Source organism: Xiphophorus maculatus, chromosome 5 (genome assembly GCF_002775205.1).
Source record: "Xiphophorus maculatus strain JP 163 A chromosome 5, X_maculatus-5.0-male, whole genome shotgun sequence".
NCBI lineage: Eukaryota > Metazoa > Chordata > Actinopteri > Cyprinodontiformes > Poeciliidae > Xiphophorus > Xiphophorus maculatus.
Window position 1 is genome coordinate 11,094,827 of NC_036447.1, and position 25,455 is coordinate 11,120,281.

Consider the following 25,455-nt stretch of genomic DNA (forward strand, 5'->3'; position numbering starts at 1 on the left):
GTAAGCAAGTTGTTGTGATTTTTCCTGTTTTATTGTTTTTTCCTTCCAGTGGCATTGGACTTTAAAGCCCTTCACTGCTTAATAGATAAAAACAAATTTTATCAGCATTTGGGTACTTTTTTGACAATTCTTGCAAAGTTTCAGTTTAAGTCTCCAGAGTTTCTATTTATTCTGTAAAATGACTTTTCGCTATAGTATTTTTAAAATCTGGATAAGTGTTTAAAAAATATGTATGGAGAAATATTTATATATCCATCCATTCAGTCTGTTTTTTTGCAGTTTTCCACATTTAAAGCCTGATTCTAACAGGAATGACATAAATTCATTATGAAGTTTTTTTTTTCTTTTTTAAAGCACTGAGAGCTTTGGGAGTTTGAGTCTGAAAGATTACATCTGAGCAAGGAAATAGAAAATATGCATAGAAGGACTGCAAATCCATCACAAGGCACAACATTTTTGCACCTCTGATCATGCAACTTATTCTTGTATTCAATGTGTGTACAGTGATTTACTGACCTCGGATAATGCTGCTAACAACTTGTTTATTAGTTACACGTTGTCCGTATAAGTAGATGTTTCTCAAATTAGAAAAGGAAATAAAACCTTAATGGATTCCATGCTGACTTGAAACAGACTGTCAGGCAGCTGTTTTGTTTCTTACAGTTTATGTCTACAGTACTGCGGTAACAGAAAAAGTCCTTGTTTTCTCAACATTTTAATTGTTTCATCTGCAAAAGTAAACACTTTGCAGACACCGACTGAGAGAACAGCTATGGTCTGTTTTTATCATTATCTTCAAGAATTGGGGAATATTAAAGCAGCCATTTTCTTAAAGAGTCAATGGTGTTGGACTCCCCCTCTCCCAGCACAGGACAAATCATAATGTTTGCTCATGTATTTTTCAGTTACACAACTAACATTACACAACTAACATTTGGATAACTGCCTACATACTTGATATATAGGCAGCAATATTTTGCTCTTTTTTTTAAACTTGCAAACAAAACTGTCTTATTCAATATTAATTAGTAAACTTCAGAGATGCTGGACAAGTCATTTTTCTATCTTTAGAAAGAACCAGAAGGACTGTTATCTCACTCTTTCCAGCCTTTATTCCCATACTTGCATGTGGCTGTAGTAGCCTCGTTATCTTAATGATACATTGCAACTAAGTATTATTTCTGATTTTACTTAAAATAAATGTGTAACAATATTTTTTGTAATGTATAAAAACAGTAAGTAATGCTAGATCTCTGTGGTTTTCCATTAAGCGATAAAGATTATATTGACTTTGGTAGTTTCTTGATCATTTCGTATAAGGAGCTTGGGTTCAATACATTATTTAAATAAAATAAGTCTCCCATAGTTATGTTAACTGAAGTGTTAAAAATAAAGGAATGTTGTAATATATTTCCTCTTGATCTAATGCCCATGGTGTCTTTCAATTTGTTCACTGCAAGCTTAGTTTAATGGCACCAGATGAAACTAAAACTATAATATTGAACGTTTTTCTCGTGTATCTTTGCTCCCAAATCAGTTGACTGATTGCAAGAGGATCTTCCTATCAAAAGAAAATGGATAGAAAATCAGTGTAAGTCCCATTAAGGCACATCCAGCACAAATTGAGAAACCCTTTTGGTACTGGCGAAGCAAGTAACAAAAACCGCAAATCAGTATGATGATGTTGATTCTGCAGTTGAAAAAAAAAATTATCACAAATTTAAAAGTACATTTAATGCTCTCAGCTTATCATGCCTCTTACATACAATTCACTGCAGTCAAAGTAAGAAAAGTTAAAAAAGTAAAACATGAAGAATTTATAGGAAAGAAGATACAGAAAACCAACAAATATCGGTGAACTGGTTGCCCAGCCTCCTGTAATGTTGGCGAACTAAGAAAGAATTAAGATCATACAAATATATAACATTAACTATTTCAATAAATCAAATAATGATAATAATAATAATAGTAATAATAATAATAATAATAATAATATAAAACAATACAAACTGATCATCATCATTAAACACTAGAATAATATTCAATAATATTATTAACATCATCAATACAATTATTGTTAGTTTACCCTGTTACTTCGGCAGAAGTGTAGATTTCTCATTCATGATTGTATATCAGTTGCTAAACAAAATGTTTGGACAGACTGCAGGAAGGAGGGAAAGACCATAAGGATGTGAGGAGAGCAGAGCCTGGAGAATTGATCTCACCTTTTCCCACTCCCTCCAACCCTCCTTTCTCTTCCCTTCAGATCGCTCAAGCGTTGGAGCAGCACCAGAATCCTTTCGTCTCATTAAAAACTTCTCTCACTTTGAACTTTGCCAAACTTTATGTGGCAGAGGCCTCTGTGTTTTGTCCAGAACCTCTCCTTTAGAAGACCGAGAACAACACACACTGTTGTGTACCCTCATTCTCTTCACATAGAGAAGTCATTAGCTTTTGTCCTCTTCCACTCTTTTCTTCACCCACTTCATCTTCTCTATCTCTCCCTTTCTTCCTCTGACCAGTCTCAGACATCTGACTCAATGCTCGAGAGCTTTTCATAAACGTGTCCATTGGCACCATTGAAGGGTCTCTGTCCCTGTCCCAGACCTAACGTGTCCCTGCCTCCGGACAGCAGTTTGTTGGCCCCGTGGTGGTTCCCCATGGGTCCTCCCACCCCACCCAGGCACAGCTCTTTGGGGTACCTTGTGGCCACATTGGACATCACCCCAGCTGTGGCAGATGCGGGCAAATAGGAAGTCGCTCCCATGGAGCCGCGGAAGTCCCCTCCTCCTCGGCTGTTGTTGAGAAGTTGCTGCTGCTGCGTCTGTGGCTTTTTGATGTAGTACGGTTTGGCACCGTGTAATAGACACTGGTCGTCACCGAAGGTTGGGATGAAGGGGTTCTGGTTCACCTTATCTGGGTAAAGAGATTTAGACAAGGAGTAAGTCCCAGCCCCTCTGTTACCACCACCACCACCACCACCACCACCACAGCCCCCTCCTCCCATCATATTTCTGTCTCTGTCCCTCAGGTCTCTCTCCCCCACTGAACGTCGATGCAACCCACCTTCTCCTCCACGGTACAAACTGAAGGAGGACCCTCCTGCTGCTCTATCCCCACCTATTCCCCCAAACATGGGAGATTCCCTTTCACCCGAATATCTCTCAAACATGTGTGCATAGGGACTGGGGCCCTCCATGTAACGGTCTTTTTCTTTCAAACTCACACTTCGGGGCTGAACAAACTGCCCGCCAATACCGCCTCCAACCCCACCCATGCGACCAGCTCCCTCTCTCTGCAGATCTACAAATGTATCGTAAGAGTGCTGCCTCTGTAACACCTTCCCACCTGGCCCTAGTTTCCTGCGCTGTGTCTGAGTCTGTGTCTGACTAGGTCCTATGCTGCTCTTCACACCACTAAAAATCATGTTGTTATCCTCACTGATGTTATAAAGGTTGCTTGGCTGTATCTTGCAGGAGTCACAGCGTTTGCAGAGCGTAGCAGAGCTGGGGCGACTGCCACTCCCCCCAACTCCACTAGCTGAGCACGTGCTGCCTCCTCCTCCACTGTGATGACAAACAGTGTGGCAGTTACGACACTCCCAGTCACCCCCTGCTATTCCTCCCCCTCCAAGGCCAGAAACTCCTTTCTCCCAGCAAGTATGAGCCTGTTGCCCTGCTGACATTCCACCAATGCCACCTTTGCACTCTGTTTTCTTCCCTTTACCTTTGAGGAAGTCTTCCACAGGCACTAAGCTTTTACAGATACCACCACCACTACCACCGCCTGCACCGCTTCCTCCACTTCCACCCTCTTGCTCCCACTTGGCCTTGCCCTCCTTGGAGCGGAACTGGTCCGCATAGAAATCCCTCAGGTTGTCTTTGTCTTTGCGGAATATGTAAGGTGAAGAATTACCCGTTCCTCCTCCCCTCTTCCGCTCCAGGGGAGGTGAGACCGGGCGGTGTGCCAGAGGCCCATGGGGGAAGTGGTGGTGGACGGTGTGGTGGTGGGGTCTCTTCCTGAAGGCGTTCAGCTCTATCTCGTCCTGCTCCCGTCTGACCTTCGCGGAGGCTGGCCTCTTTTTCAGGCTGTCCCTGTACTGCTTACGCCTCTTGGTGCTGCCCTCCAGGTTTCCATAGGTAACAGTGTGCGTGGAGATGTCCGACACATCAGAGCGAATATTCCCATCGTCACCCCCTGAGCCTCCCCCTCCCCCACCACAGTACCTGTCGTGTCCCCCGATGAGCCCAGTGCTGGATGCTCCTCCTTTGAAAGAAAACCTCCCGTAAACATTGCTTCCTTTGAACCCACCCTGATTGGTATCTGCAGCGGCGTGGCCTGCAATCAGGTCAAATTTACTTGTATTCCTGTGAGTCATTGAGGGGCGGGGCTGGGTGGTGAAAATGGGTGCTACCCCTCCCCCCAAACTGTCAGCATCGAACATGCCACCTTCCAATGAGCTAGCGCTGCCTAAGCTACGCGGCCTATTGGGTGGGGGGCCGGACATACCCAGAGCCGAGGCCGGGTGGTGGTGCCGGTAATGGTCCTGGTAGAGGTTGCTGTCCTTCAGGGGCATGTTGCCAAAAGTCCTCTCCACCTCGCTGATATAATCACTGAACATGGGATCCTCTGGAAGATAGGGCGGAGCAGACTTACAATCTGCAGGGTGACCCACTAGGCTATGCCGGTGCTTCTGGATGTCATAGATGGCCGCTTCACGGCTACTGTGGCTATACTCTAGGGCTGCATGTGGAGAGCCATTAACGCCTGGGACTGCAGTCATGTCCTTAGCAGTTCGAAGTAACCGTAGGATGTTGGAGTGGGTGTTGTTCATGTTCTTCTTTATGGTAGAAGATGGTGAGTCAATGGTTGACTTGTTTTCTTCGATATGTACCCCATGGATGCAGCTGTAGATACCCTGGAGAGTGAAAATTGAAGAAAAAGAGGGTAGAGAGAAAGACAGGGTGAGACAGACCATAGGGGGAAAAAAAGAGTGTAAGGCAAGGTATGAAAGGTAACAGTAAAATGCGTGGAAATAGACAGAACCAGAAAGATTTTAACAGAAAGAGAGAGAGAATCACAAACATCAGACAGAGGCAAACAAAAACAAGAGAAATTAATGCATTGCCGTCTTCTCTGTGACTATGAATATGTTTACTCTATTAAAAAGTTATAGGATCTAAGTTCATGAATGAATCATCTCTTGGGAACAATATGGACTGGCTTAGCTGCAGTCCAAGGCTCAGGAACATATAACAGACCAGGTATTCACTGAGCAGATCAGTGTCTTGATTGATGCCACACAAGAAGCACTAAGCTTGTGGTTTTGACCACAAATCAATAGGATTAATCAATGTAATCTGAATTCACAGTACATCGTTGCTACACAAGAGTTCTACATGTTCCCCTATACTAAACAGTAAAATAAATCACTGCCAAGGAGCTCCTTTTAACCTTCTTTATATGTGAGAAACTGATTAAATAAAGTCTGTATAAACAAATGACGCATAACATTATGACCACTGAACGAAACAACAAGATTTGCAAACTATTGGTGGGCTGGATATATTCAATGGCGACTAAACATTTTGCCTTCAAATTTGATCCTTAAGAATCAGAAAAGATGAAGAAGTGTAAAAATGTAAAAGAGCTTTACAAGGGCCATATATTATGCCTAGAGGTCTGCAGTGATCAGTGTCTATGAAAAACAGTCAAAGGAAGAAATAGTCGTGAACCAAAGACAAAGTAACGAAAGGGCAAGTATAGTGTTAGACTATACACACCCTTTCATAGACACAGCTTTACATTATGTCTGTTCTATTTTTCCAGAGCATAATGCACCATGCCAGAAGATTAAACTAGTTCAAGAATGATTTTTAGGACCACAACAATTTTGAGGTATTAACTTGAATTCTGAAACGTCCACATCTTTATCCAATTGATTGTCTGTGGAAACAAATGAATATCGCCTTATAGATTTTTAAAGGAGGCATCTTAAACTCCAGTACATTGCTGGTAAATGTTGCTGGTGTCCTGTAACAATTAGATGTGTAACTGGCTCACTAGATCAAACTCAAACAATTGATTTGAGCCCTGCCATTGACCTAATTATTTAATTTGACTGTAACAGAGAGACATGTTTAAAATTTGCTGGGAAATGGCCTTTACGGCTTTGAGTTTGAGACACCTAAATTAAAGGATCTGTTGCTAACATTCATGTGTGCAAGATACTACAGCACACCTTCCAAGGTCTAGCAGAGTCCACATCTCAAAAGGTTAGCCATTTTGGCTGTAACAGGGGTCCCAACACACTGCTAGGAAAGTGGTCATAATATTATGTCTGATAAATGTAATCTGCCATTGCCCAAAAAGGTGTGTGTTTGGCTTTTGATGAATGGTAAAATGGTTAGTTTGTTATTGGGTCAAGCAAACATGTTCTTCAAATACAGGCTGCGAGAATCTGGTCAAGGCGACAGTCAAATCTGAAAGGTTGACGACACACTGCCCACCAGCGAGTGCGCTGGCCAACGCTCCTCGAAGGCGTCAACTTGTCAGAAACAGTTTTTGTCTGTCTCTTAGTCACTTTCCACATCACTGAGCTGCATTCATAATTGTTAGCCATCAACCCTCTTTTCTCTCTTGGCTTGATCCCCCCTTTGTATTTTTTAATCTTGGTTTCAGGGTGTATTGATGAGCGACAGCTGCTCCAATGGGGCTGTCTGTCTTTATCTCTCTTCATCTGCTGCTTCTCTGGCTGAAAGGTAATGGGACCGAGGTTGTGAGCACACTTCTATGTTGGTACTTCTCACCTCTTCCATTTTTCTGTCACTGGCGTGATTGTTTATCACTTCTTCTGTTACCTGATCTCTTTAACTCTGTCAGTATCAATAGCTTTTCACTGTCATGCTACTTGCTCACGCGTTCCACTAAAACAAACTGCATTTAAACTATCATAGATGTTTAACAATCTTAGATTGCTGCTTCAGTCTTTAGCAAATATGTCCTGAAACAATTGTAATTGGTTGCCCTTTCTGAACTGTGTCTTTGATTGAGAAGGAAGTACTTCATCAAGCAAAATCAGTTTCTCATGTTTTTCAAAGCAATCTCTGTCTAAGGTCCTTCACTTTAGTCAGTGTGGGTGTAATCTAAATGACATTACAATTAGAAAGGCCTTGCTTCTTAACACATAAATACTGGTGGCCTTTATTCCAGCAACCAGCTATGAATAATGTGCACAAAGCAATTCTCTGCCTCCTGAAAGGTAACATTATGCAAATCAAGCACAATAGAAGGATCATTTATATGGATCTAATTTACTTGTGTGAACTGGGCAAGGACTAAAATGTTTTTTTCTCTAAAGCTCCTTTTCATCTCAGCTAACTATTCCACAATTCACTACTTTTTACCAAACACTTTCAAGTTGGACCTGAGATGCCTTTTTGTCATCTTGTGTGACCTGTGTAAGGGCTGTGGTCTCACAGACTGCTGCAACGTTTGCTTTAACTATATAAACACAGGTGGGTGTGGCTGGATTGTGACAGGCTAAAATACACTAAAGAGTTTGTAATTCATCTTCATGTCCACTGACTGCTCTAATATACAGACTTCTAAGATAGTAAAGTGTATATGTACCTCAATTTAGTACATATATTGTGCCAGAAAGTAACTTTCCCCACAACCCTACTTAGAGATGTGTCTAAAATCTTAAATCTTAAAATTATTCCCCCATTATGTCATACCAAACAGTTTAGAAAATCTAGCATTTAATTTGAGTAGATGAGATGAAGCCAAACTGTTTCTGCTTCACATCTGATCTTTCTCACACTCTGGATATTTATTATGCCTACCTTAATTATTTGGCGACACATTAGAAAGTTTGTTTGTCTTTTCTACTTGTTAAGCACAATTATTTCTTCCCACTGGAAAAAAGTTAAATTTTTTTATTTTTATTTTGAGATCATACCGCTGCAGTAAAACCTTTGAGGCTTGTTTTACATCTTTACCAGACGTGCCAATACACCAGCTAACCTAATAACAGCAATTCAAATTTTTAAATGGTTTTTATGTGAAGTGAAAGATAAATATTGTGTATTTTTAGCTGTCTAGACTAGTAGAAGCTACAGGTAAAACAGATGAGTCATCACATCCACCTGACTGACTTGATATACTTCAACCATGGCCAGTGGCTTCAAAACAGCTGGCCTTGTGATCTTTCTGTCAGGAGGACAAAGGTCAGAGCAAAAATAAAATCTGGGAACACTCACTCTGCTGATGGAGAACGTGACCCCGGGCTTCCCCGAGCACACGCCCATGAAGCAGAAACGCAGCTGCCAGTAGAACAAATGTTCACAGATGAAGGTGATCAGTGACAGAACCATGGCAGCCCCGAGCATGTAGAAGACCCCTGCCATGTTGTCTACGTCCAGCTGGCTGCTCATCACCTCGTTCTTCTCGTTGTGACAGATTCCTGTCAGCCACAGGGCCTCGAACTCCTCCATATCACCTGGAAATATGGTCACACAGGAATCATCACAGGGATCATGTGATCGACAAACTTTATTCAGTTTGTCTCTTAAGTAAAAGGAAGAAAGAACTGCACAGTGCACACTTACATACATGGAACAAATGTCATTTTGAATTGCTATTACTGATTGCCCAGAGGATCGTTACCATTAACAATCACTTTGAAAAGGCTTGAACATTTTTGTCAAGTCGAACCAGAAGATTTTGGTTACCGAGACCAAAATCTGCTGTGATTTTGGTCTCAGTAACAGAGATCTTTACAAGGTCTGATCTTTATGCCCAGATTGATGTCTAGGGTAAAGTCTTTTTCTCTTGGGTTCAAGTTATTCTCCCAAACCCAAGTGATAGAATCTGAAAGACATGTTACAAGCTATGATATACATCATTATCCTTCAGCTTATTTTCACAAACGAACCTTTAAGATTGTCATCTTTTGCTTCAGATTCAATTAAATATGTAAAAATGTTTGTGAATCATTTTGAAAATGAATAAGGTAATACTTTTTTACCCCATTAAAATTCTGAATGTGCACATACAACATTAAGCACTCATTCACACAATCTACCTTTTAACTTACTTTCACTGCTAATTACATAAGAAAGATTGCTTATGAGGTATTGACTCTGAACTAAGTCTATAGGCCTTCAAGCCCAAGACTAAGTAAGGTCTATTTTTTGCAATTTGTGCATGACTTGAGTCATCATCTCTATGCAGCAAAGTATTTTTGTTAACATCCATTTTATAAAATAAATTAAAGTGAAATTGAACATTTCAAATAAAACATAAGTAGAACGGGAATTAATTGGTTCGGCCTGCAGCAAGCTTAATATAAAGAGATATTCTTTCCAAATAGATGCTTTGAGTTACGCCATCTAAACAATATGTCTTTGTTTTACACCAAGCGATGTAAACCAAATGAAAGGAGCTGACTATGCATTTCATAAACCAACAATCTGTCAGAATTAAAATCCATTTAATCGCCTATGACTCTTTTCTTGTACTATCCTTCTCCACCAACAAACCCTCTCCTTTTTGTTCTTAATTTACATTTGCTCAGGTATAGTTGTTATCAGGCTGTTGTTGTGAAGACACTGCTAAAATCCCGCCTGTGCACACACAACACGAAGCTCTCACCAAGACAAAAACAGGACGCGACAGATGTGAGCAAACATCGATGAGTCTGATCTTCTAACCTGGATTGCTCTGTGTAACTTGACATCCAAACAACCCACATGAAGTAATGAGGTAATGTCTGAATAGTTGGCCTTATGTACACAGCAGACAAAAAAAAATTAAGAAAGAGTAGTGCACACATGCCTTTATTAATGTAACAAACATGCTGCATGCGTGCACGCGACACAGTTTCTAACAATCTGTGTAAAAGTCTGAGTCAGCGTGACGCTAAGAGATCTAATCCATGGTGAATGTGTTCTCTGTGCTGACCTATTTATCCATCACACAGGACACAATGGAAAGTGATAGCACCTTGAAGGCCACCGTCTTTGAACGAGTGTGTGCGTGTCAGCATGCTGCTCTGCATGAGATGTGACAGGAAGTAAGCACCAAGACATGAATGGCTTGCTGGAGTCTCAGAGGGCAAAAGTTCACTTGTGGAACATTTGTTTCTTTTCTTTTAAACTCCTGAGAGACAACATTTTAAAATGCTGCCAAAACACCAGCTGATAACACTTTTAAAGGGGTTGGTATTATGTGAAATTGACTTTTTTGAGCTGTATACCATGTTTTAATGTTATTCCATTGTTCAAAACATGCATAACAATTGCCACAAAATCAGTAATTTTTGGCAGCAACAATCATAAAAAAACCATTGCAACATCCTGGAGGGACTGATTAAGCCAAATAACATCTACAATAGAGAGCCAGAAAAGGTTGAGGCGAGTAAAGCCATCATGAGAAAAAATAGCAAGTACATAGCTGTGCCCTTTCTACACATGCTGTCAGCCTTTCACACATACAATTGTTCAACTGCCTGGGCTGCCAGTTCAAAGAAACAACAACAATGGAGTCAATTTTGTCCCTGCTTCAGAGACAGGTAGACAAGAGTAACAAAGGACCAACAGGTCTACCTTTAGCATGGACAAATAAATAAAATACAAGCGTGCCTGTTGTATAAAATGGCTAGAACACGAGATGTTTTGTGTGACCTCAATTACAAATGTGTTAATTGAAAAACAAGAACTCACATTTTAATGTAAACAAAATATTACACAATTAAATGCTTGCCATTTGTGAAGGTAAATAGTCGAAGAAGATTAGGACATGAGCTAAAATACAATGAAAATCAAGAATGGTGATTTAAACTTCTAGATCACCTGTTAGATTATGGTTACAAGACTTTACAATGTGTTAGTCGCACACTTCATAGACTTCTTTTTTTATTACACATCCATTAACTTAATGTGAGGTTTAGTAACCCATGGATTACTGAACACCAATAAGTCAGGTAAAAATAAAATTACTGGTTGAAAACACACTTTGTGTAATTTGATGCAACATGTATTTATAGTTCCACAAAAGAGGCTGAATTTTAGAGGTGTGTCACATTTGTGGGTTTAATGTATGCAGGAATGAGTTAATTGGGGGAATTAATTCCCCCAATTAATTCATTCCTAAAGGAGAATCATCTTTATGACTCACTGCTAACAAATTTTAAAAAGCCTATTTATTTTGTAGAGGGCAGTCTTGTGTCTTATTTTAGAATACCTGAATGCAAAAATAACTTTTGAACAGGTAGACAGCTAGATAATGTGTGTTATTAGAAATAAGCTTACCCCCAAATAATGCTGCTTATTTTTATTAGGACTATATTTTCAATTGAACTAGTAATAAAACCCTTAGGTAAAGTACACATAAAGGTTAAGATATTTAGTTCATATAGCAATAATACTAAATACTATTCCATCAAATGAAATATTCAGATTTTTGTGATCATTTTGGGCTCCACTGAATGAAATAATTTCTGAAAAATTCTGTTAAAAATTGTATGCTCTTTCACTGCTAAATAATTCAAACTTTAAAATCTAGTCATATCCTTCTGTTTATTTCAGCTTTTTATATCTTTTAGAGATTTAATAAAATCCCTTGTCAAATTTTTTGCTTGCATTATGCTCCTTTTCTACAGTTTTTCTCCTTTCCTTTTGCTTTGTTTTGCTGCTTCTGCCTATTTCTTACATTTCAGCAAATCTTCTGCAATTTTCACTGAAAATATGCAGCTTACAGCATTCACATTGTATTTTCGCAAAAAAGTTACTTTTTAATACAGGAAATTAAAAACTGTCTGCTACTTGAAAACTTTCAGGGGGAAAAAAACATTATTTGTCTGAAGTTACCTGATAATAATTTACTGCAGGTTTATAATCAACCAAACAAAATTATGCCATAGTTGAGAGTGATGGAATTAGATTGTTGCTAAGATTGGCTTGGTTAGTCACAACAAACAAAAGCTCTCTCATTTTTCCACACTGTATCATCATCATTAGTCACAATTCTGCAGCCAGTGGATGCTAATGGGAAATAAATCAGACACTCAGACAGCCTGTTACATATGCATGTTGAAATAATATGTTCTGTTATAGCAAGACCACAATAACATATGAGATGATGTGGAGGTAATAATTTATACAGATATAAATGCACTGGATATCAGAACATCAAAACTGTCTTTCTGAAACAAGTGAGGAGATAAATAAAACATATATATATATATATATATATATATATATATATATATATATATATATATATATATATATATATATATATATATATAGTGATTCATACTGCTGTCTTTTACTTCTAAAGAAATCTGTTAATGTTTCCAACATGTCTTTTCTGACTCTAAATAATACATAACATTTTGAAGAGCCCAAACTTAATTCTTACAGAGAATCTGTGGAAGGAACTAAATTATGATGACAGTATGAAAACATCCAGGCCTATAAAAAGTATATAACTCACTGACAATGATTATTTAAATACAAGTGAAAATATGCACATATATGTATGTTCAGCACATGTATGTTCAACACAGTTATTTGCTGTGATGTTAAAACAATCACAGCAAATAACCCTCCCTCATGGTGGTTACTAATTTCACATTTTATTTTTGAAGAATTTCCATCTCACCTTCTATCAAAAAGAATCAATCTAAATCTGTCAGAGGTATGAATAACTTTGGGGCCAATTGAAGATCAAATTGATTACCTTTCCAGATTTTTCCAGACTGTAGGAACTCAGTTTCTAACAACTGAAAAGAAAATGTCAGCAGGATCAAACTGGTGGAGTAAAAAACTGATAACAAATACAGCATCAAATTACATCATTGACAAATTCAGTATAATTTCTCTGTTGAGATGCTGCAGTATAAATCAGATAAAAATCTGCTTCCCATATCCCCGGTGAATTTATTTTCCATGTCAGCCTGCCAACACATGGAGGCAGTTTCTGCAATCCATATGACACTGACTGTCAATCACACCTGTGCAGCAGTATATAGAAGCGTATGCATAAGAAGGATTCCATCCACCATGTTGCTTTGAGGTAATTTCATCAGTATTGTTTGGTTTGTGGCAAACAGTTTTCTCAGTGTTTCCTGAGGAGCTAAATATACACATTCACTCTACATTAAAGCTTTTACACCTACAACAACAGGAGGGTTACTGCTAAATGTTGACTGCTTGGCAAAGCTTGGCTCTTGGGTTGTTTCATCCTGCAGCCCAACAGTTTCTGAGTGTCTTCTCTGGTTCTACTGTATCAAGCACTGAAAGCTGCCTGTTTAAGCATTTTGTGGTTCTAAATTTTAATAATCATTGTTAAAAACAGAGGCATTGGGTGCAAGTTGCCAGAAAACAGAGATATGTATTATGTAATATTAATATGGCACGTTTCGACTCCAAATATGTGCTGTGTGCTTCAGGAGGCAAACTTCCAAGTGATTTTTGTAGCGATCCTGAGATATACTTCTCCTTTAGATTTTCTTAAAGAGTTTTGCTTAGAAAATGGGTGGTGAACAGAATTTGAAAATGTTCATTTCGCTAAACATTAAGACACCACACCTATAAGGTCATCCCAACAAATATACTCCGTCAGCAAAAAAAAAGCTTGTGTTTTCTCCAGATTCACGTCAGCTGTTTGTTCAGGCTGCAACAGACATTACTGGCAAAGGGGAGAAGTGTCCCAGAAGTGACCTGCAGCACATACCAGCAAGGCATATCTATTAGATAAAAGTTTCTCTGTTTTATCCTTTTCTGTTTTCAACCTGTTTGATAGGGAACATGCTGTACTTGTAAATGATTCAGGCATTTAGGAAATCTCAGAGGTAAGGGTCTGCATTCTCTACACACAGATTCTGTAGTTTACACTGACTATGCTGAAGCACACCAGACATGCTAATCGCTAAGGTATGCGTTAAATGAAGTCTGAAACTTGGACTATAACAGTTTATCTGTGTTGTAATATAAGGGTAAAACCCTGATTGACAGCATCTGTTGTCTCACACATAGTGCTCTGCTCCGAATATTAATATTTAATGACTGCTCTCAGCAGCAAGGCTAGAAAAACATGATGATGTTAAATATAGTGCTGGAAGAGAAATTGGAATAAATGAAAATCATCAGGCTACAGTGTTACAACATAGGAGATCAGAAATCAACTACTAATGCCTGATTGGTGTGATTCCTTCAATTCTTTTTTTCTCATTTTCGGCTAAGCTTTAACAAATGACCATGATGGCATATTATGCAGCGCTTGCTTAAAATTAGTCATGTGGAGAGCAAAAAAAAAAAGTCACTGCAAGCCTAAAAAAAACTAGTTGCAGCTGATGTAGTATCTGAAAGTCAAGACGAATCCAGCAAGCATGTCTCTTAAGCCAATTTGGAGTCAACTTAGTAAAATGCTTTTTTCCAGTCCATCTAATTGCTTAGTAAAATTTTTACATGATTCTCTTGCAAATATGGAGACCAACTGTGTTCTTTTCTACAAAGTGTTTAAAGATCCCATTTAAAATTGACTGTTTTGAGTTTAGGAATATTTTTCTACCTAAATAATTTACAGGTTACAGATTAGTTACAAATAAAAAAAAAAGAAAATCTGAAAATGGCTGAAAATAAGTAAAAGGCACTCAAAGAAAAGCTGCTCTTCAGAAATCTTGAGCAAATATTGTTGGAACACCTGCTTCACAGGAAGCACAATATAGAGAAATCAGGAATGTCTCTAGACCTTTGTGAAGTTTGGTATATGCTCGTTATTGGTCATGAATCACGTGTTATCAATGCTGTCCGACCTTACCATCTCCAAACAACATGAGGATAGCCAGATCCACGGCTCGTTTCCAACCCGAGTCCTTCTGGATGGCGATGCCGTAGCCTGTGGAGGCGAACACTTTGCCGCTCCCAATGGTTACCAGCTTACAGCCCTCATCCCTGCCAGCCATATAGTTTAGCACTGCTGCGTCATAGATGAAGGCATCCAGTTTCCTGTGAAGCATAAAGATGTGCTGTTACAGTGGAGAAACTCATACAGTTAAACCCTTATAGACTTTTGTGGTACCTCACACAAGACACAGCCTAGTTGATGTACGTATTCCAGTTGCCCACCAGTTAAATTCTCAAGTACTTCATTATCATTATGGAGAGATTAATGTTTGCTTCACATGGCACCTGCCCACACTTCCAAAAGTACCAGCAGCTGGTTTAATGACCATGGTGCTTGAGAGGCCAGAAAACTAGCCTGACCTAAAGCTCATGGAAAATCTACAGAGGATTGTCAAGACTAAGATGAGAGACATCAGAACTATGCAGAGAAGCTAAATACTAATATCAAACCAACCTGGGACCCCTGAACAGCTCAGCAGAGCCACAGACTGATCACCTCCATGCCACACTGAATTGCTGATGTCCAACTATTGAGCGCATACTGTACAGTGCATGGACATATTTTTCTATATATCAATATTTGTGCTTTTAAAATCTCTTTTATCAATTTTATGCAGTATTCTAATTTAAAGTTACATTTTGGGTTTTCAATATCAAACAGACTTAATTGTCAAAGTGAACAGAAATAAACACCTTAAATATGTCACTTCATGTGTGATGAATATATACGAGTTTCACTTTTTTAATCACTTGATGCTGTCTTTCTTATTACTTATGTATAACTTATCTATTTTAAGTTACTCTGTTGTCATGGTATTGGTGAACATACTGTCATGGTGATTGGTTTTATGTAGTTAAAATTCAAAGGTTTCTATCAAACCCAAAGTGTTTTGAAAAAGTACTGATATCCGGAACTCTTTCACATTTTTCAATGTTTCAACCACAAACCTTAATGTATTTTATTGGGATATTATGTGAAAGATCAACACAAACTGTTTCAGAATAATACTGTACATTTGAAAACTACAATCGGCATATAGTTGTATTCAGTCACATATGCTTTAATAGTCCTAAAATGAAATAAATAAATAAATCCAACTCAATCAATTGCACTTAAAATTACACTAATTAGTGCAAGCTATCTGTGTGTAATTTAATTTAGACTAATTATGAAACATTATGAAGACCCAGGTTAAGTTTTCTTTTTTAAAAATCCCTAACTTTGAACATCTCACAGAGTACTTTTCAAAAATAATCTGAATATAAAAAGAATACGGCAAAACTGTAACCCTGTCAAGACACGGCTGTCCACCTAAACTGACTGGCAGAGCAAGTCAGAGAAGCAGACAAGAGGCCAGTGGCAGCTCTGGAGGAGCAGCAGAAATCACGAGGAGGAATCTCTTGACAGAACTATTACTAGCTGTGTATTCTACAAATCTGGTCTTTCTGGAAGAGTGGCAAGAAGAAAGCAGGTGTTGAAAGAGTCAGAAGGAAGTTCTATTTGCAGTTTGCCACAGATCATAAAGTGAACACTGCAAGCGTGGAAAAAAGTGCTCTTTTTATACAAGACCAATACTGAACACATTAGGCTACATGCAAAAAGCAACATGATGAGGAAAGCTAACTCTGCACTTCTACCTGAAATCTTTATCCCCCCTGTGAAACTTGCAGGTTGCTGCATCATGCTGTGTGGAATTTGGGAAAGCTGAACAGGCTAGATGGGAAGATCAGTAGAGTTACAAACAAAATCCTTAAAGAAAATCTATCAAAAGCTGTAAAATAATGAGGTGGAATTTTAGGTTTAGAACAAAGCTGTGCATAAGAATGGCCCAGTCAAAGTCCAGTCTTGAATGATATTGAGAATCTTTGGCGAGATGTTCACACTCCAGAAGAGAAAGTTAGTTGACACATACCTTAACCCTTTTTAAATTAATTAACTTCTGGGGCCTGACAAATACATGCCAAACTTTTCAGATTCTTCTGTATTGAAAAAAAATTAAAAATTAAAAAACGTAATCACTTTAATTCTGCTTTGCAACTTTGAACTACTTTAAAATAGTCTGTCCTGTAGAATTTCAACAGAATACTTTGAAGTTTAAAGATTGTAAAGTTATTAAATGTGAAAAAGTTCAACGGGTGTGAATACGTTTGTAATAAACTCCAGAAATTCCTCTCAAAATCAGTGGGTGGTTTCTATGGTTCCTGTTTTGGTCTAATGTTGTAAAATGTCCAGGACCCATTTTTTCATTGTTTAAAGTAAAGCATTTTCCAGAGAAGCTGTGTATCTTCTACATATTGACCCACAGTCAGTTGACTGATTGACATGACAGTCTGCTGCTTCTCCTGCTACCATCAAATGTGCCTCAGGGCACCTCAGGCCTCTGTGGCCATTCAGCATCGGTGAAACATCACAACTTTGCATTCCTGTTTCCTTGGCAGTGCTTGATGAAAATGTTTGAAGACAGCGAGAGAGAAAGAGTGACAAAGATTCAGTTATAAAGCAAACACAAGCTCCACTGCTGCTCTGGACGCCACTGCAAGGCAGATGCGCACCCCCGCTGGCTGCTCCTTCACATTTCCCCCAAATGATTCCTCTTCCTCTGCAGCCCTCTCTTATCATTTCATCATATTTTTTTTTGTTTTGCATCACTACGCGACATTCCAGATCTTTAACACTGTCTTTTTTATTTATGCTGACATTCTTTCAACTCCCTCCTTCCCTGCATCCTCCATCTGTCTCTCTGCCACCCCCTCCAACCCTTTCTCTCTGTCCCTTCCTCACCCAGTCTTCAGGCTGTACAGGGCTTCATCTACATTCTTCTGGTGGAAGCTGGTCATGTAGGCGTGCATGTCTCTGTAGTTGTTGCGGATGTTGCGCTCTGTGCTCCCGTTGGGCACAGTACCAAACCGGAAAGGCGGAGAGAACTCATTCGGCTTCTGGAACTGTAGCAAGGAGGGAAAAAAATAGAGATATTCTCGTTTGGATGTAAAATAGAAAAAAGCCGCTAAAGCGCTGATAAGAAAAGGAAAAGCAGAGAATTACACAAGTGCCAAGAGTTGCAGTAAAAAGAAATGGAACATTTTAGACAAGCACACTGCACACCAGGAGACGTTAGAGATAGTGCAAGCAGAGACATGAATTGGACTCAGCCTTTTGCACATATATGAAAAGACAATCGCAGATAAATCAAAATTTCTTGGTGCAACGTGAAGGTTTCATGGATCAATAAGAAAAAAAAGCTACTATATCAGATGGTATCAGCTCCACTTTGAATTTTGAAATTTGAGCTCCAAGCATTACATTTTATCTAGCTATCGCAACCCACAGATTTTCTGATTAACTAATTGTGACGTAACGTTGCCAAAAGAAAGAAGGAAGGAAGGAAAGAAAGAAAGACGAAAGATGTTTCTTTATAGAAACACTCTTACAAGGTGAGAGACAGCAACAGTGAGCAAGCAGTTTCAACTAAGGATGTTATAATTTGACAAAATATCTCATAGCTGCTCTCACACCATTTCCATGTATATGCTGACCTATGTCAAAATATGCTATACATTTGTCTAAAAGGTTTGGTGGCAAACACTTAAAATGCAAAGACAAGTGGATCTTTATCAGTGAAGCCAGGTCACCTGTCTAACCTATGATTAGCTTAAGCAATACTGTTGGGTGAGTGCTACAACATTTAAGCAGGACTTGTATATATTATGTAGCATTGGCAGCTAAGTGTGCTAAAGCATCATGAAAAGGTTCCTCAAAGATCACATCTATTTTTTACACTTAAATGCCTTAAGTCATTAAGCTGATTTTAACCTGAGTAAATAGAAAATTGTGTTTTCATATAATCATTTTATCCAGTAAGGGGGAAAAAAGTGCAAAAGCAGCCTGTTAATTGCTCTGTAAACCTAATACTTGTGTGAGCGACCTTTGCCTAAAACAACTGCTATCAAGAAACTGCAATTATTGGAAATCGGTAGTTTAAATCACAGTGGATTAATTTTTATGCATTTCTTAAAGTCGTTCATAGGTGGAACTGATAGTGTTCTTTGGACCGGCTGCATGCCTTTCCTGCACCGAAAGGCAGAAGTTTTCTGACTGTTTCCACCAAGTACTTAAAGTTGTCTAGGTTGTGAAGCAAAACAGTTCCAGATCATGACACTGACACCACCATGTTTGACTGTTTCACTTGAGAATGCTAACATGGAGGACATTTTTGTCCAATCCCTTTATAATTACCAAATCATGAACACTGACATCTGCTGAGGCAAGTGAGGCCTGGAGAGCCTGATCTGGGTTATTTTGTGACCAGATGGGTCATCAATGAGCACTTGGAGTATTTTCAGCACGCTGACCACTCCTGTGAAGGTTCATCACTGCTCCTTGTTTTGTCTATTTGTGGATAATGAAGCTCATAGTGTTTTGCTGGAATCCCAAAGCTCTAGGTCTGGTAGTAATAATGGCTTGGCTTGTAAAATTTAACTTTTTCTACGCCATTGAGCCAAAAGAACCAAAAAACACAGCTGAATGCCAATACACAGCTACTACTCTACAGAAAAGATGCAAAAAGATCCTGTTCTTTTGTATTTATAAGCTATCTATGGTATTAGGTACTAAAAAGGGTACATCAATTATACCAGTAGCATGAAAAAGTCTGCAAACAAGCTCTAGAAGCACAAATCTTCACACACCTGCTCGTAATGTCGCTCTAAATTCTCACCTTTTTGTCTGACAAGCCCGACACCTGGTCCACATATTCCTCCTGGATCATGAAGGCAGCCAGATTGGCAGTGTAGGAGGCCAGAAAGATGACAGCGAAGAAGGCCCACACTGACACCATGATCTTACTCGTGGTGCCTTTGGGATTCTGCACAGGAACGGAGTTGTTGAAAACCAGGCCCCACAGCAGCCAGACGGCCTTGCCGATGGTGAAGGAGGGACCGCCGGGTTCTAAAGGGACAGAATGACAAGACGAGAGGACAGTAGTGGGATCAGCGCGCTTTATTTACTTCTGACCAGACGTTGTGGGAGGCATTTTAAGGATCGCCACCATTGAATTTGTCAGGGATCACAGTATGTACTGAGGAGTTTCCATTTACTCCTGCAGCTACTGCGGGGACAGCCCGGCTTTTATACACTCACTCTGTTCCACCTGCCTCTGTGGCTGTATGACAAGGTGTCAGGAAGCAAATACTACCTACAGGAGCTTCGTGGCAACACAGATGAGGATGGAGCGAGAAGGGCACAGTGGCAGATGGACGCACAACAGGCTATGATGATGCAGCAGCCGCAGCAGAAGCACAGAAGAGTCTTATATATACAGGGATTATACATATATTTCATGCCAAAATTATATTGTTTAGTGTCCCAGAAGATGCTGTTCTTTGGAGGTGCCAGATGTAAGACAACATCAGGCTATTTATGTGTCTTTATGAGGCATCCAACCATTCAGAAATTTCAACATTCTCAACAGAAATCTAACACTTATTTATTTTGTTGTTTGAAAAAAAAAAAAACAAGAAAAAAACCATGGTAAAAAATTCAATCTCTAAAGTGAGTCTTGAGTATAAAAAGGGAAATAAAGAGCTGAATCAGAACCAGTGAATCTGATGAGTGAATTGAGTGCACCTACCTGCTAATAATGCATTTGATTCAACAGACACTGTTAAATCTGAATCATGTTTTCTATCTAATTCCGTCCATTCAGCGGTGTAACACTTGTGTTACGTATAATATTATTACAACAAAAAGAGACATTCCAATAGCAGAAGAGGTGATTTCTAGGTCACACAGTGAGGCTAAGAATACTTAAGACCACCTATCTGGTTCTTGTCAATGATCTCCTTCATTAGTGAACGAGCTTAAGCGACTGTCAATGTAGATAAGTACTCAAAGACATCACGCAGAAAGTCTCAGCACTCCAGTTGCTCTCATTCAGTAAAGATTGTCAAAGCAATTTAGCACCTGGAGTTCTCTATCTGAACGGTGCATTCAAGGAGAAACCAAAACTCGATCTTTATTTCAGCACGTTAGATTGTTTGACATCGAACCTCATTGCCCCATTTTTCCAGCATGAATTAACCGGGCCCAGACGTGCGAATGTGTGTTTCTGAATGTGTATGTGTGAGTGTGTGTCCTCTCACCTCGTCCGTCTGCCAGACAGCGATTGTAACCCACCGGGCTGAAGTACTCGAACACAAAGACAGCCACGGCCGACACGATCAGCAGCATCACAAACATCATGACCCAGACATCAGCGCTGAAGGGCTCTGAAGGAGAGTGTGTGTTGGGGTACAAAACAGGGCAAATGTGTTAATCATTTTAAAACCCTCTGTTTTTTTGTTTTTGTTTTGCGTTCAAGAACTGTTCTGTTAATGTTTATGGATTTTTCTGAGCTTGTGTGAACAATGACAAGCAGACCTGATAGGGAGGGAAGTAAGCGTGAATATTAAACTTATAGAAGTAAGCATGTTTTCCAGTTGCTTTATATTCTGCACTGTAATTTTCACCAGCAGCAATTTACTTTACAAACAAAGCTATTAGATTAATGTACTTTGACAGCTGCTCTGGAGTGTTAGGCTTTATTACAAAATTGCATTTTTGAGCTGTAATCACACCAGAGATGAAGAGACCTGAGTGAAAACTCTTTTAAATGCCAAAATATTTATAATAGTGTCATTTTACAGATAAATGGAAAAGTATTATTCATCCATCTATCCATTGTCTAAACCAGCCATCAGTGGGCGAGAGGAAACACTGGCTGGGTCTAGAAGGGTATCTGTGCTCTTATTTTAAGAAAAAGTACATTTAGTTAGCAGCTAATCTGCAACAACTTTTCTCATTACAATAAGATGCAGAATACAGATTTTAACATAATTTTCTGATGCTTATTTAGCTTACTTTTTGGTAAAATGTAATACAAACTCTTTCTCAAACTTTTTTCCCTTTTTCAGGTCTAATCCATTGGATCTTTTCGCATTGTGAATGTGGGAGCGTTCTAACTTTAACTGCTAAATATAGCTTTGAATTCTGCTTTTGTTTTTGATTCCTCCAAATGTTTAAATGATCGCTAATCACATTTGCCAAGTTTGTTTGCTGGCTACATTTCTTTCTCCGAGACAATGTCTCCTTACTTTTTCCTTCCAGTTTTTAGAAATGAATAGTTCTTAATCCAATTTTGGTAGATTGCAAAATCTCTTCAGAGGATTTATCTGATTGATATCAATGATCTGACCTTTCTTAAACAGACTAACCTTTTTTCTACAACCACTTGTATCATTCCACATTTATGTCGACATCAGCTGAGGTTAAATAACTTGTTACTATCTCAAAGAAAATCACACACGCAATAATTTTCCAGCAAAATGCTGGCATCTATTTTCTTAGTTAAATCCAGCTGGTAACTTTCTTTTTTTGCCAAGTAATGTAAAAGCCCACATGTGCACTTTTTTCTTATTGGCTGGCCATTACCTTATGCAGGAATTTAATGTTACTGTTTCTTTATGCATTTGTATGTTTGTTTTTGACTGCAGGGATGGAAATTAGCATAATTGTTGTCTCCAAATGCAGCTGGAAAAAAAGGTGTAAAAATACTGAAATTTGGCCTTTGAAATAATTGTGCCATAAAACTTGAAAACAGGAGAGATTTCACTATAACAAAACACATCAGTCACTACCGCTCAGTTTTAACACAAATGAAGAATGGGTTTTAAGTGTTGAGCTGATTTCCAGATCGAAGCCTAAAAGCTGAAGATTGGTTGCTGTCCTTGCAGGAACATTTATTGCTTCTAAAATATGAGCTGAAACAACATTGACAGCTAAAATGAATCAAATCAGTGGAGGCTGATATCATTGTTTCCATTGGTAGTCACTTCAGTAAAAAGGTATTTGAATGTGCATTCCTGTGCATCTATGATGTGAAGCATGAGTACATGTGCATCTAGAGGGTTTTTTGCCAGAAGCGCCAGGCATGTTTCTCCTCACCTAGAAAGGCAGAGGGGGAGACGGTGCCGTTGCTGCGGGAGACCATGACACTGATACCCGTCTCGATGAATGGCACGGAGAAGTCGATGACCTCTGACCTCTCCTCGTTGATGGTGAGGGAACCGACGGCCATGTGAGCATTCTTTGCCACCACCTGGGGGGCAAACAGTCACAAACACATGGGGGCTCTGTTATAGAAATAGATTTTTAAAAAAGAGTGAGCTAATGTGATTTCCAGGTTTCTCACATTAGGAGAAAGCGGCGGATAGTCTAATGTCTACATAATCTCTATTCTGGGTCAGCGTTCGACTCCCACCAGCATGCTCTCCTTGTGTGTTCAGGTATATTTAGCTCCATGTTTCTGGAGCCTCTGGCCATGAGTAGAAAAGGTGGACAAATGACTATGTTATTAAAAACTACGTATGATAGAGTGAATTATACTCTTGCACACTTTTGTTCTGCCATCACATTTATTCCTCGAGGCCTCCTCTTTTATTCTCTATCTGTTCTCTGTCTGTTGCCCTGTTTTTCGCTCTTGTAAATCAAATCACTCACCACACGCTTATGCTTTAAAGTATGCATAGCGCTGCCTAAGTGGAAACCTCATCAGCTAAAGACTTCGGATTTTAAGATGAGACACAATCAGCTGCATGTCTATGCAAGACGGCTGAGCTGTGCTGACTGCGTAATGTGTGCAGCAGTGAAGTGGGTCTTTGCCTGAGGCTGCTTTCTCCCTCTCACTCCAATCCACGTCTTCTGTATTCTTACTCCATCTCTGATTAGGAACCTTCACTGAGTCCTCCTGAGGCTTGCTGGATCTGATCACAAGCTTCCCCTCAGGCCGAGTTGTGGGAAACAAGTGCTAGATATCCTGATGGAGACAGCGAAGAACTAACAGAGACAGATACTTAGACAGCATCATCAGCCATAGCAAATAAAAGAAAAATATATTTCTGTGAGTGGGACTGCATTTCCTGGCTGTTGAAGTGTCTGTGCAGAATTTCTTATTTCAGACGTTTCAGTGAGACGCTGACTCTAAACGGCTTGAAAAGAGGCTTTATGTGTGCTCAAAGTAAAGGCGGTAAAAGTGATGGGTGCGGGGGGAGGAAGAAAAGACAAAGATCTTTTATGGATTGATTAAATAAACACATTTATTGATGAATTATAAATGCATTCATATCTGAATCTCTATGGGTGTGGGTAAAAGGCCCACACCCACAGAGATGCATGCGCAGCCCCGTCACAGAAAGAGTCGCTTCACATCTGTGCAGCTTCTCGCTGACATCTGCTTGAGGCTAAATTAAAAGGCTACACCTGGAACAACAGCTTATCTCTCGCTGCATACCAGCAGATGTTAAATTGATCAAACTGAGGCTGCCCTTCATGTATTTGTGTTATGTGGGATGTGTTATTGTTTACAAACATGAACAATCTTGCAGCTGGAATGAATATGCAGGTTTAAGCACACATCATATTTGTTATTTTTGGTGCACTGCCTGGTTGCGTCATTTCGGTGGCTCAGTAACATTTATATGGTAATATCTCCTGCGTTCTGCTGCAGTGCTCTGCCAGCTGTGAAATCCAAAATCAGCTGGTGTGCCAGCAGGTCTGCATGAACTGTCACTGTGGGTATTTTCAACCTGTTTACAGACCACACAATGCTGGTGCTTCTCTCCAAAGGGGGGATAAACTTGTCACTATAACACACTCCTCTTTTCTTCTCAATATTATTTTAAGATTTTACACAAAAGTAATTTGACTACTTGTTGTTAGTGAGTAATTAGTGAAAAGTGTTCTTACCTCTCCCACCATGCCGTTCCAGGTCCCATTAACCTTCTTGCCGTGTTTACCATTGGTAACTAAATACAGGTCGTAAGTGAACTTGACAGTTTTCGCAATCTTTTTCAGGATGTCGATACAGAAGCCTTTACAGCAGCGTTTGATGTAAATCCCTGAATCGCCTGTGTGATTGCTGTGATTTGGTACGAGGAGGGAAGCAGAGAAAAAGCAAAAATGGCAGGTCAGTATTTATGAATGATGAGAAAAGTTATGGGCAGACACAAAATGTCTCTAAGTTGAACAGTTCATCACAAAAACTACATCTGAACAGGATGGATACAGTGGCGCATAAAAGTATTTATACCTCTTGAACTTTTCCACATTTTTCCTTACAATGTCAAACTTCTGTGTGTTTTATCAAACTTTCATATAACAATTCATGATTGTAAAGTAGTAGAAACTGGATCACCTGTTTCCATTTAGTGCCATCATCTGCATCCTCTACCCTCACTCCAGCTATCTTCTGGTAGAAACCAGACAGTTTTTAATAAAAAAAAAAAAAAGTCTGAAAGCATGGTGTATAACCCATAAGTCAAAACCTTAAAGAACCAACTTTTGCTACAATTAGACTTTGACTGGGCCATGTTAACATTGATATGCTTTGATATAAACCTATTGTTCTATTGCATCTCTGATTTCATACTTTGTAGTTTTTTTCTGCTGAATGTCCTCTCAAGTCTTTTGTTACCTCCAACTGGTTTCTTCCTGGTTTTCTCTGTGTTT

At 39.3% G+C, this 25,455-nt stretch overlaps 1 protein-coding gene across 8 annotated transcripts in view; it reads right to left on the reverse strand.

Annotated features, from left to right (window-relative positions):
• Window positions 1-333: 333 nt before the first annotated feature.
• LOC102235843 (glutamate receptor ionotropic, NMDA 2B-like) overlaps window positions 334-25,455 on the reverse strand; it is a 120,478-nt gene continuing 95,356 nt past the window's right edge. For 6 of the 8 annotated variants that reach the window (XM_023333956.1, XM_005809074.2, XM_023333955.1 and 3 more), the window contains 8 exons: window positions 24,694-24,865; window positions 22,894-23,047; window positions 21,054-21,179; window positions 19,631-19,860; window positions 17,698-17,858; window positions 14,830-15,017; window positions 8,265-8,503; window positions 334-4,918 (listed from right to left, as the gene is read on the reverse strand). In XM_023333956.1, coding sequence (XP_023189724.1) covers window positions 2,525-4,918; window positions 8,265-8,503; window positions 14,830-15,017; window positions 17,698-17,858; window positions 19,631-19,860; window positions 21,054-21,179; window positions 22,894-23,047; window positions 24,694-24,865 — 3,664 coding nt within the window. In that variant the 3' untranslated portion in view covers window positions 334-2,524. The remainder of the gene's footprint in view (window positions 4,919-8,264; window positions 8,504-14,829; window positions 15,018-17,697; window positions 17,859-19,630; window positions 19,861-21,053; window positions 21,180-22,893; window positions 23,048-24,693; window positions 24,866-25,455) is intronic. The other 2 variants (XM_023333959.1, XM_023333961.1) reach the window with 2 other exon arrangements.